The sequence below is a fragment of the Ahaetulla prasina genome, chromosome 15 (genome assembly GCF_028640845.1).
Source record: "Ahaetulla prasina isolate Xishuangbanna chromosome 15, ASM2864084v1, whole genome shotgun sequence".
NCBI classification, from domain to species: domain Eukaryota; kingdom Metazoa; phylum Chordata; class Lepidosauria; order Squamata; family Colubridae; genus Ahaetulla; species Ahaetulla prasina.
In genome coordinates this window covers 1,301,787-1,314,964 of record NC_080553.1, presented here as the reverse complement: position 1 = coordinate 1,314,964, position 13,178 = coordinate 1,301,787, and the positions used below count along the sequence as shown (strand labels likewise).

Sequence of the window (13,178 nt, the reverse complement as noted above, 5' to 3'; positions counted from 1 at the left end):
CGTCCGACCGCCCGGTAAAGAAGTTGGACCACAGATTCATCGGCCCGTTCCCTGTCGAGGCAGTCATCAACCCAGTAGCCTACCAACTGACCCTGCCACGATCCATGCGGATCCACCCCGTCTTTCACCGGTCCCTTCTGGTTCCTGAGGCCACACCGAGTCCCCTTCGGTGCCCAACAGCACCCGTCACTGTCGCCGAGGACGGGTCGGAGGAATACGAAGTCCACAGCGTATGAGACTCCCGCTGGCTGAAGGGTCGTTTCCAATATTTGATCGCGTGGAAGGGATACGGGACTGATTTCTCCTGGGTAGATGCCTCCGACGTTCATGCCCCTGACCTGGTGCAGGCCTTCCATGAGCAGAACCCAGCCCGACCGCATCCCGATCGTCAGCCCCGGGGGAAGGGCCCTGCGGTGAGGGATAGTGTTGTGACCCAGGTTCCTGGACCCGGACTCCTGGACTCGGATGATTCAGAAAGTGAGGGAGAAGACCTGGCAAGCCCTGCTTCTCTTGAGCCCTTTCCCTCCCTGGCACCCACTCAAAGGGAGGAGGAGGGGCCGGCAAGACCTGATTCTCTGGAGCCTTCTTCTGATTTGGCAACGCCCCAAGAACGGTTTTGGAGTGATGCAAGACTGCGCAGGCGTGACCGGCGCGCGCAGCAGAAGCAGCGTTGGGATAAAGCCAAGTCATAATTGTCATGCAGTGACATCTGCAGAGACTATAAATAGGAGGCGGGACTTCCTGGTTTTTTGTCTTGGACAAAGCAATGAATTTGCGTGGACAAACTGTATCAATGGAGGGAAGAATATATTCGTGAGTAATTCTGGCCTTATCTATAATTTCCTCGTTATCTCCAGAAACTTGGCAGGCCCGTGGGTAGACGTGGCCAGGACATCTATTTATGTAAATAAAAGGAGAAAAGAAGGCCTCTGACTGACTCTTTGCTGGGAGTATTGGGGGGAGGGAAACAGAACAGTTTCTTTCCCGAGACCGTCTTCTCAACATAAGAGACACGACAAAAAAGGTAAAGGCACTCAAGAAGGTTCCAATTTATGCTGCTCTCACAGTTATTGGGAAAGATGGTCTCTTGTCTGTCGATCGTGCCCTGGGCACGTCTTCACTCACGACCCCTACAATGGTTACTTCTCCCACACCAAAGAACAGGCAACAGCCATACCGAAATGAGAATTCCTTTCCCCCCAAGGGTCAGAAAGTCTCTACAGTGGTGGCTGTCTCCAGCCCTGACAAAGGGCTGCTCATTCCAGGAACATTGCTGTCTTGTTCTCACCACGGATGCAAGCCTCTACGGCTGGGGTGCCCACCTATTAGACCAGGTGACTCAGGGTCGTTGGTCCCCCAACGACCTCAAGAACGACATCAACTGGTTGGAAATGAGAGCTGCTCACCTAGCTCTCAGGTACTTCCAAGCGCAGCTATCAAACCATCATGTGCTACTGCTGACGGACAACACTACCACGAAGGCCCATGTGAACCGTCAAGGAGGCACCTGATCCCGCATATTGATGAAAGAGGCTGCAGCCATAGGCCTGTGGGCAGAAAAACATCTTCTCTCACTACAGGCAGCCCACATATCCGGAGTCGCCAACACACAAGCGGATTGGCTGAGCAGGACGACCATCGATCAATCAGAGTGGCAACTGCATCCGGATTTGTTTCTCACAATCACGATCAAATTCGGGCATCCCATAGTAGACTTCTTTGCCAGCCCGACCAACAAACAACTTCCAAGGTTCTTCTCCAGGTTCCAAACCCCAGGAGCAGAAGGAACATATGCCCTGCGATGTCAGTGGCCCTGGGGCCGCCTTTATGCCTTCTCCCGACTCCCCTTCTGCCAAGGGTCATACGAAAGATCTTGGAACAGAAGGCAGAAGTTCTCCTCATAGCCCCTTACTGGTCTCGATGGAGTTGGTTTGCGGATCTGGTGAGCCTGTCCGTCAATCCACCTTGGCGAATTCCATCGGATCAGATTTCTCTACGCCAAGGAGCCATTCTCCACCCAGAACCTCAATGTTACCAACTAGCCGTCTGGCACTTGACCGGGAGATACTAAGGAAAGAAAATCATTTCATGGGGGTCATCTCCACCCTTCTGGCTTCTAGACACCCATCCACAACGCGTATTTACGAGGCCACATGGTCATCATTCCATCGCTGGTGTCTTAGACATCGAATAGAACCTACTTCTGCCTCCATTAGACATATCCTGCAATTCCTCCAGGACGGATTGGACAAGGGTTTAGCCACCAACACCATCCGCTGGCAGGTTGCAGCTCTTGCCACTGTTTTATTCTGTGACGGGACCTCCACACTTTCTCAACACCCCCGTATCCAACGTTTTCTGAGGCGAGCTTACAATCTGCGACCGCCTCCGGTACACAGATACCCTACCTGGGACCTAACCCTTGTCCTTCAGAAGCTTATGTCTTCCCCTTTTGAACCCTTGAGCTCCTCCAGTCTCAAGCTCTTAACCTTTAAAGTCGCCTTTCTCATAGCCATAACCTCAGCCCGCAGGATCTCCGAGATCGCTGCCCTTTCGGTCAGGAAGGACTTATGCATTTTTCACTCTAACCGAGTCATTCTCCGATTAGACCCTACCTTTCTTCCTAAAATAAACACAAGCTTTCATAGGTCTCAAGAAGTCATCTTACCGGATTTTTGTCCTCATCCCAAGCATCCATCGGAGCGTCGATGGCACACGCTGGACGTAAAAAGGGCCCTGCGTATTTACTTCAACAGAACAGCTCCTTTCCGGAAGACAGAATCCCTATTTGTTTCCTTTCAACCAAGGGCTCTGGGCACCAAAGTCTCCCCATCCACCATAGGCAGGTGGATAAAGGCCTGTATTTCCATGGCCTACGACCAGCAGAAACACCATCTTCCAGGCCGCATCACCGCACACTCCACCCGCAGCGCGGCCACCACAGCTGCCTGGGCCACCCAGGCCTCTATCTTGGACATTTGCAGAGCAGCCACGTGGGCCTCTCCTTCGCCATTTATTAAAAACTACAAGATGGACCAATTTGCCTCAGCCGAGGCCTCATTTGGACGGAGGGTCCTGCAGCGAGTTCTTCCTGTTGCTGAGTCTTCCTAATCTTTCCTTTCCCGCCCTAGGGATATTTAGCTTGGGTATATCCCATTGCTTTGGACTCTCTTAGCAGCGTACAGGAGAAGGAACATTGGCTTACCTGAAGGTTCCTTCTATGTACGCTGCGTGAGAGTCCAACCCCTCCCTTATTTCACTTATTGCTTTTTTCTATATACAGGAAGCTGGAGGTTATTGTTCCGTTTTTTCCAGTTTTCAAATTGAGTTTGTCTTCTCCAATACCGCTTCTTCGTTAATAAACTGGAGCTAAACAGGAAGAGGAGGTGTGTTTAAACAAATTCAACTCAGTCTCAGGCCAATCAGATGAAGTTAACAACCCATTGCTTTGGACTCTCACGCAGCGTACATAGAAGGAACCTTTAGGTAAGCCAATGTTCCTTCTAAGGTGTTTAGGATGCCAGTCTAATATACTTACCTCTCCCAAGACATCTTTATTATTTTTATACATGAGGGATACTTACTTTTATATAACAGTTTTGCAGTCTGTCCAGAGAACTTTGGTTGTTAGATACATAAAAATATAATAAATGCATGAAATGTGTTCAGGTGTATTGTTAAATCCTGTGCTACTTTTTATTTGCTAGACACAGTTAAGAAACTTCAGGATCAGAAGCATGACATGGAAAGAGAGATCAAGACCCTGCACAGGCGGCTGAGGGTAAGTCGTCATGTTTGTTGGGCTGAGAGAGAGAGAGGGACTGGCCCAAAGTCACCCAGCCGGCTTTCATGCATAAGGTGGAAGTTGAACTTACGGTCTTCCCTTTTCTAGCCTGGTGCCTTAACTACTAGACCAAAGAGGCTCCTTATTCAGCCCAGTTACCTTCTCGTTCTTTTCCGTAAGGGTTTGAAAAGGATGGATGTCTCTTCTGCAGTTCTTTATCCGTAAGGAGCCACGTAGGTCATTAGATCCCTCCTTTGGGTAGGAATCCAGAGCTGAGGGATGCTGGACCCCACTTGAGCACATTCAATGAAGGGAAGCTGTCACTTTTCTGGGTCCTCCCTTCTGCTCTCAAACTGCTGCTACCGAAAGGGAGATCAGACCAGCACAGGATATACACTGGAATGGGAACCGCTCCTGCCTTGGGCTTTTTGCTGCCACAGCGTATGCTGGATCATATTTAATAACTGATCAACTCACAAGATCTTGCCACAATATTACCGTTAAATGAAAGATTCCTTACCCTTGATCTCTGTCTTTCATTTCAAGTTCACATTAAACCCCATTGTGATATTTTCAGCCCATTTCCCTTAAGCTGTCATGGTCTTTTTCATTGTTGTTCCTGTGTTCTGGGATCTATGCTATCTATTCATTGAATTTTGCTGTATTGCAGACTTTCTAAGCAGTCTTTCCACATCCTCATTCACATTGCTAATATAAACACAGAAGAGTCCCGGACTGAATTTTGTAAAAAAAAAAAACCCCTTCCCTCCAATTGGATAAAAACATTGAGAAGGACCCGTCTGATTTTTGAGGGAGCTCCAGAGCTACTTAATTGTCTCATCCTTCAGCCCACACCTGCTGATTTACATGCCATGGGAGATTTTGCCAAATAGTTTGCTATAATCAAGTGCATTTTATCTATTGCATTTATGCTACTAAGAAATTTTCAGATCAAAAAATAAGATCAATCTGGAATAATTTATTTTGACCAATTTTTTTTGCTAATTATTTTTATTCACCATCTTTTTTTCAAAGTGTTTACCGATCAATTTCTCATCCTAGAGTTCTTCAAGGTATCTGGCTTTCTGACTGTTTAAAGATATGACAGTTCTCCCCACGGCTACTTATGACTGGATTTGAAGTATAGGATTTTAAATTCACTCAAAATAACCGTAGTGTATTCCTTCGCTCCACAGTTTCTCAAAGTGTGGATTGCAAACCCTAAGAAGATGGCAAGAGTTGTTGGAGAGGGCAGGCAGGGTATTGTCATGAGAGAGTGCCATCCTGCCAGGCGTTCCCAAGCAGGCTGTCAATTGTCAGACTTGCAGTTGGCAGCTGTTTAGGATTTCATCTCTCTCTCCCCCCCCCCCCCCAGCTGAGCACACAGTCTCAAAAGATGCCACTTTCCATTGTCTCTTCCGGTTGAATTGCACCCCTGTCTGGTCCCTGCTTGGGAATCCACTGCCTGATCCCTGCTTATTTTCAGGAAGAGTCTGCAGAGTGGCGCCAGTTTCAAGCAGACTTGCAGACTGCGGTGGTCATTGCTAATGATATCAAATCTGAAGCCCAGGAGGAAATTGGAGACTTGAAGCGCAGGCTGCATGAAGCTCAAGAAAAGAATGAAAAGCTCACCAAAGAGCTTGAGGAAATAAAGTCACGCAAGTATGTTAATCAAACTTAATTATCTATAATTTATTTATGGTAATTTCTTACATTTCTGAAAGCAGCACAGCACGCAATTGTTGAGCACGAGAGTATATCAGATAACTTACAGGGTTTGTTGTTTTTTTTGTTCAACTCTTAGAGGAGATTTATAAAAACGGTAAATTAAAATCCTTTCTTTTTTTTAACTACTGATAGTCCTCAACTTACAACTAGTTGCTCAGTGATCATTTGCAGTTACAACAATCCTCCCCAGGGTGGGAAGTTCCCACAGCCACACACCCCCAGTGGTCACACAATCATATTTTGGGTATTCGGTAGCCAGCCTACATTTATGGCTGTTTGCATGACTTAATTCCAGGCTCAATTATTGTCATACATTGAGGACTACCTATACAGAATTCTGTTGGGAATAGAATTTCCGTTACTAAGCAAAGCGCTTGTTAAATGACTTGCGCTTGATATTACTTTTTTTTTTGCCATGTTAAGCGAATGGCTGCAGTTGTTAAATGAATCACATGTCATTATAAGAATCTGGCTTCTCCCATTGATTTTGCTTGTCGGAAGCCGAATGGGAAGGTCACAAATGATGACCATGTGATTCTGGGACGCTGCAGCCATCATAAATACATGCTAGTTGCCAAGCACCTGAATTTTTCTCATGCCACTATGGCAGGGGTCAGCAACCTGTGGCTCTGGGGCCACATGTGGCTCTTTGGGCCCTCTGCCGTGGCTCCCTGTCACCCTATCACGGCAATTGCATGTTTGGACCCTTAGTGCGGGAGCAAAGCGCCCCTCCACTTGCCTTTGCACGACAACAGCATTCTGCCTGGTATATTTGCTGTTGCCACCATCAAAGGCTGCTGGGAGAGAATGGCGGGGGTGGATCCTGCAGGGTGGGGGCCGCCCCCCAAGCCTGGCCTTCCAACCTCCTTTGTTGGCAGGGCCAAGAAAAAGAAAGGGGCAGCATGGGGAAGTGCTCCCCTGCCCACACCGCTTTCTGTTTCCTGTGCCTTCCCGATCTCAGCTCTTTCAGAAAGAACTATATTTCTGTTTGCTTTTATTTCCCCTGGAGAAACCCACCCACCCTATCTCTCTCTGTGTATCTCCCTCTCTCTCGCTCCCTGCCCCCCCCCTCCCCCGAAAGCCCTGTAGCCCTGCGTGCTCTCTTTGGGGCTTTTTGCCAGCTGTTTTTTTTCTTCCTTTTGGAAAGCCAGGCTGGCGGAGCAATGAGCGCAGTCTGCGGAGTAGGCTTCCCTCCTCCTCCCCCTCTTCTCGTGCACATCTTCCTGGCCCCGCCACAGCCATCAGGGGAGTGTGAGAGGAGGAAGGGGAGGAGGAGGAAAGCCTCCTCCGCAGCAGATTGCAAGCTCATTGCTTCAGCTTTTCGAGTATGAGAAGAGACAGAGGCAGGGAGCAAGAGAGAGTGACATACACAGACACACACAGACAGAGAGAGAAACCCACAAAGAGAGGGGAAAGAGAAAGAGAGAGAGAAATGAGAGAGGGATGAGAGGGAGATAGAGAAGGTGATAGGGAGATAGAGAAAAAGATCAGAGAGAGGGAATGATGGGGGGGGGGAGATAGAGAGGGAGAAAGAAATGGGAGGGAGAGACAGGGAGTTACCTATCTCCTATAGAAAACACGGAGCCACAAAACCTGGGTAGACATGGCTGGGGTAGACATATCATGTGACTGGGTGGGAGTGAGTGACATTGACTTGGCCACACCCATCCAGGTTTTGTGGCTCCCAGGGTTTTGTTTTCTGTGGGAAACGGGCCCAAGTGGCTCTTTGAGTATTTAAGGTTGCTGACCCCTGGACTATGGGGATTCTGCAACAGTCATAAATGTGAGGAATGGTCACTTATCACCATTGTAGTACTGTTGTAACTTTGGAATTGTCATTAAATGAATGTCTGTAAATTGAAGACCACCTGTAGTCCTCTCCAATCACTGGACCTTTTTCCCCCCACTCATCTTTTCTGACAAGAGGAGATTAAGTGGTAAGGCTGACTTTGGAGGCCTCTCCCCATTTGGACTGGCCCTGGTGCTATTCCTGCCCCACCACTCCTTTATGTCTGCAAGAAGGAAAGCCGAGCCTAACTGAGAAAGGGGGGAGCCCCAATCACCTCCTCTCTTGTTTCCATCTGAGCGGTCCATTCTCCATACAGGAGGGAACAGCAGTCAGGAATGGGTTAACTCTGTTAGCTGCTAGGACTGAGTCTGCAAAGTGTTAAGCCATGCCTCTTCATGTTGCTTCTCCAGCTTTTTAGACTCAGTTTAGCTGGACAGACATTTTTCCATCGAGCTGACCATTCCTGGCTGTAATTTGACTAGAAGAAAAAGAATAAATTTGGATTCCATAAATAGCAGAGGGAGGGCTTCAACTGAATGAAGGGACCTCCTTTCTGTTTTCCAGCATGAAGGGCAATTCAGCCTGAGCCTGCTGAAGGCCGCATGGTGGCGAGGTCTTGACGGCAGACCTCACAGCAGTGCTCACGGGCCTGTCCCTGAACCACTGAGCACAAGGGACACGAGGATTTGGTCCCTTTGTCCCCAAGGAGGCAGTGCCACGAGTCTGACTCTGGAGCGCTGGTGGGGCAATCGGGGAGAGAGAGAGAGAGGACTCTCGGCGGCAGCAGCCAGACACTACCCACGAGCCTAGCTCGAGCGGTTTGCCTTGGGAGAGCGGCAAGGAAGGCGGTGGCCATTTTGGATCGGGTAAGATTAGAGCGACGGAGGCTAGCCTTCGTTTTCTTTCCCGACAGCCTGAATCTCCCGGGGGGGGGCATCTTTGAGTGATATTAGCTCCGTGGAACAGTTTCAGGATTGGCTGCAGGGGGAGCGCTAGAAGACGGGGGAGTTAGTTCACGGCAATCTCACGTCCTCCCCTGCTTCTCTTTCTCTACCTTTGGAATTCAGTGCGGTGAGCCTCCTGAGCTCAGCATTGTGCAACCGGCCACAGTAATATAATCAAGCCTCTGCAGCCTAGAGCCCCTTCGGAGTTCCAAGATGGCTTCTGCTCGTGCTGGCCACACCTCTTCTAAATCCAAATCTCATTCTAAGACTGCATCGAGCCGTAAGAAAGCTTCCAAGGCTTCAGGAGGGGCAGATTCTCAAACGCACAAACCAATAAGGAGGGGGTCGCAGCAATAGTGACCCTCGAAAGCAAAGAACCTTCTGGTTCACAGTTTATCTCTCCTAGTTAGCATGTCCTGCCTGTAATTCCTGAGGAGTTACCTCCAGCTACTTGGTCTCCTGATGAGATCAGGGAACAAGGCCCTGTTTTGCCCAGCAATCATGAGCTGCTTTTTGGACCTATGCCAGTCCTGGAGCTGCCTGGTCCTTCTTGGCAGCAACCTGGGGATAGAAGGTGAGGCATCTTTCACTCCTACGGCTGCAGACCTAAGGCCTGAATCAGGCTCATTAGAGCAAATTTCTCCCAGAATGTCTAATTTCATTTCTGAAGCCATCAAACAGGGCATTGTAGTTGGGCTTCAACTGAGTACTGTCTCTGTAGCCTCTGATGTATCCAGAGCCCATCCTTATCAACAAGGGCCTCTCTTAATGGAGGAAGACCTACCGTTTGATGAGTCACGTGGTTCTGGGGTTTCATCTAGCCAGGCATCTCTATTGGGGGAGGCACTAAGGAAAGATATCTATTTCTCTTGACGATGAAGGTCTTTTGCCCAATCAACCAGTTTTGTAGGACTGTTTCGTCCTCATCTGTTTAAATCATTGCTGCATAAGGCTAAAACGACTTCGCAACAGGGCTCTGTCCAGAACATTCCAAATCCACCTTTGGATTCCTGTGATACTGCGGATCCTTTGTTTGCTGGACCTGACACTGAATCAGAAGAGGTTCCAGCTCCTCGACTTTTCTTGGACATTGTCCAACAACAGTGGTCCTCACCTGGTTTAGGCCCTAACCCCAGTGGGTTAGACAGATGACTGTACAATATGGAGATGGACCTTTCCAAGGTTCTCCAGGTGCCTTCTGTTGATGCTCCAGTGGTGTCTTTGTCATGCAATTCTAATTTGCCGGGGCCGCCGGAGGAAAATCTCCAACCTGAGGATAAGAGATCTGAGCAATCTCTGGTGAAGGCTCATCAGGCTTCAGCTTGGGCAGTTAGAGGGGCATCATTTTTCAACAGAGCTACCCTGGTCTGGTTAAGGCAATTGCAGGATCGACTTCCGATATCCGACACCAGATCCCACCAGGACATCAATAAGAAACTCTCCCTAGAGTTCCTCTCCAGTCCCCTGTTAAACCAGAAACTGTTTATCTGGTGTCCCATGTCGCAAGATCAGACATGGAGGCGCCTCATGGAAATGGCCATAAAACATCTTCTGGACATTCAGGCCATTCAGCTGGTTCCAGAGGCACAACGAGATCTGGGATTTTATTCCAGGCTGTTCATTATTCAGAAATCTTCGGGGGGCTGGAGGTTAGGGTTGAGGTTAGACCTCAAGACCTTGAACCGTCACATAGTTTATCGACAGTTCAAGATGCAATCTCTCCAGACCATCTTGGAGGGCATGAGAAAGGGCCTCACGTCGGTGAACCTGATGGAGGCTTACCTCCATGTCCCCATCCATCTGGCTCATCAATAGTTTCTCAGATTTCATTATGGCGGAAGGCATTATCAATACCAGGCGTTGCCTTTTGGACTGTCCTTCACTCCCAGAGTGTTTACCAAGCTGATGGCCGCCCTGGTGGGCCATATCCACACGCTTCCTATCAGAATTCAATTCTATCTGGACAATATTCTTATTCAGTCCAGTTCTCATCAACTTGCAGAACAGGACTTGTCTACCACCGTCAGTATCCTTCAACTTCACGGTTTTTCCATTAATCTGGCAAAGAGCCATTTGGTTCCCTCTACTCGTTTGCTTCATCTGGGGGTAATCATAGATACGGTGGAGTCAAAAGTGTTTTTTTCTCAGAAACGACAAGCAAGCCTCAGGGAATTAGCAGGTTGTATCCAGTTGGAACGCTCGACTCTTCTTCTACTTCTTTCTCAAATTCTAGGAAAGATGGTGTCCTGTTTTGGTATCACTCCTTGGGTGCACCTCCACAGCAGGGCTCTGCAGTGGTTTCTTCTCCACAAGAGTCATGGAGAGCCACCAGAGGTTCTTTCTTCCCTCAAGTGGTGGACATCGGAAGCCATTTCCAAAGGTTGCCAGTTCCGGGAACCTCACAGGCTAATCTTGACAACAGATGCCAGCCTCTTCGGCTGGGGAGCTCATCTAGGTCACTGTATGGTGCAGGGTTGTTGGTCCCCAGCAGACCTGACTCATAATATCAACTGGTTGGAGCTCCAAACTGTACATCTAACACTCAGAAGTTTGGAGGAGGCAGTTTCGGGATGTGACATCTTGGTTCTAACAGACAACGTGGCCACCAAGGCTCACATAAATCATCTGAGGGGAATCCAATCCCGGGTCCTCATGCAGGAGGCAGCACTACTGGGCTGGTGGGCCAAATCTCATCTGCGGTCCATCCAAGCGGCTCATATCTCGGGGGTATCGAACGTCCAGGTGGATTAGCTCAGTTGAGTTTCAGTCGACCAGGCGAAGTGGCACCTGGATCCAGTTCTGTTTCAAGAGATGACGCTTCATTTCAGTTTGCCAACCGTCGACCTGTTTGTCACACGGGACAACAGACAGACCCAGAGGTTTTTCTTCAAGTTTCCGTCTCCAGGAGCAGAAGCAGTGGATGCTCTTCAGAGCTCATGGCCATTGAGGCTCCCTTATGCCTTTCCTCCACTCCCGTTGATTCCCAGAGTCATCCAGAAACTTCTGGAGGAGGAGGTGGAGTTGCTACTCATCACCCCTCATTGGCCTTGGCGCCCCTGGTTTGCAGACTTTGTGACCCTATCGGTGGACAGAACCTGGAGGATCCCTCAGGACCGGATTTCCCTCAGCCAGGGGGCATTGGTCCACCCAGATCCCCAGTGGCTCCAACTGACCACTTGGCGCTTGAGCGGGGCCAGCTAAGGGAGGATAATCTTTCCCCCAGGGTCATCACGACAATACAAGCTTCTCACAGGGCTTCCACCACCCGCCTTTTTAATGCCCCCTGGAGGGCATTTTGCATTTGGTGCAGGAGACGGGGGGGGAGGTAGAATTCCGCTGAGGCGTCTGTGGTGCATGTTTTAGATTTCCTTCAGGATGGGCTAGATAAGGGTCTGGCCCCTAATACCCTTCGAAGACAGATGGCAGCCCCATCGTCTGTTTTAACATGTGGGTCTAGGGAATCTCTCTCTCACAATCCAGTAGTCCGTCAGTTCCTTTGAGGGGTTTATAATCTGAGCCCCGCCCCCTGCGGTTCACTGGTTCCCCATGTGGAACTTGAACAAGGTTTTGAATGCCCTTACTCAGGGTCCCTTTGAACCCCTTTGAGACATGAACATATGTTTCCTGTCATTTAAGGTGGCGTTCTTAGTAGCCATCACTTCTGCTCGGCGGATCTCTTGAGTTGGCAGCCCTGTCAATCAGGAAGGACCTGTGCATCTTCCATGCGGCCAGGGTTGTCTTGCGCCTTGATCCAACCTTTTTGCTTAAGATCAACACGTTTTTCTATAGGGCTCAGGAATTGGTGTTGCCCAATTTTTGCCCTCACCCTTCCTACAATTTAGAACGTATGTAGCATACTCTCGATGTGTGGAGGGCTCTCCGTATTTACCTGAAACGGACTGCTTCCCTTAGGAAAATGGAAGCTCTCTTTCTTTCCTTTCAGCCGGCAACGTTAGGTTACAGGGTCACATCATCCACCTTGGGGAGATGGATTCGAGCCTGTATAGCTACTGCCTGTGAGGTCCAGGCCTTGCCAGTCCTCGACATATCACTGCCCACTCTACTAGGAGTGCAGCTACTTCAGCGGCCTAGGCTACCAAGGCTTCGTTGGAGGAAGTCTGCAGGCAGCTACGTGATCATCCCCATCACCTTTCATTTGCCATCAGGCGGGTACTCCAGGGAGTTGTTTCAGAGCAGGAACCTCAGGCCCGGACTTCTCCCACCCAATAGGACTTCCAGCTTTGATATGTCCCTGTTCCCTCCTGTATGGAGAATGGGCATTGGTCTTACCTGACACCCCCTTTCTAATAGTAGAGGGAACAGCAGTCAGCCCCACCCAGTTTTTTAGCCCAGTTTTGGGTGTTTCGTGTGGTTGGGGCACTGTTCTTTTTCTGTTTTCAGACACGCCAGTCGGCATAGACACCCTAATCAAAAAAGCTGAAGAAGCAACAGGAAGAGGTGTGGCTTAACAGTTAAATGTCTGTGCATGTCCAAGATGGCGTCGCGCCACTGATTGAGAGATGCGGCGGCGAGCCTTCTTGGGCGATTTGGATTTGGGGGACCTTTGAGACATGAACATATGTTTCCTGTCATTTAAGGTGGCGTTCTTAGTAGCCATCACTTCTGCTCGGCGGATCTCTTGAGTTGGCAGCCCTGTCAATCAGGAAGGACCTGTGCATCTTCCATGCGGCCAGGGTTGTCTTGCGCCTTGATCCAACCTTTTTGCTTAAGATCAACACGTTTTTCTATAGGGCTCAGGAATTGGTGTTGCCCAATTTTTGCCCTCACCCTTCCTACAATTTAGAACGTATGTAGCATACTCTCGATGTGTGGAGGGCTCTCCGTATTTACCTGAAACGGACTGCTTCCCTTAGGAAAATGGAAGCTCTCTTTCTTTCCTTTCAGCCGGCAACGTTAGGTTACAGGGTCACAT

At 49.3% G+C, this 13,178-nt stretch overlaps 2 protein-coding genes across 6 annotated transcripts in view; one reads left to right on the top strand and one right to left on the bottom strand.

Moving 5' to 3' along the window:
- The window catches only part of GUCD1 (guanylyl cyclase domain containing 1), a 319,725-nt gene that overhangs the window by 174,432 nt on the left and 132,115 nt on the right, over positions 1–13,178 (bottom strand). The window lies entirely within an intron of this gene.
- Positions 1–13,178, top strand: part of SPECC1L (sperm antigen with calponin homology and coiled-coil domains 1 like) — an 88,010-nt gene that overhangs the window by 36,398 nt on the left and 38,434 nt on the right. For all 5 annotated transcript variants that reach the window (XM_058158258.1, XM_058158257.1, XM_058158255.1 and 2 more), the window contains 2 exons: positions 3,708–3,781; positions 5,271–5,446. In XM_058158258.1, the coding sequence (XP_058014241.1) occupies positions 3,708–3,781; positions 5,271–5,446 (250 nt within the window). The remainder of the gene's footprint in view (positions 1–3,707; positions 3,782–5,270; positions 5,447–13,178) is intronic.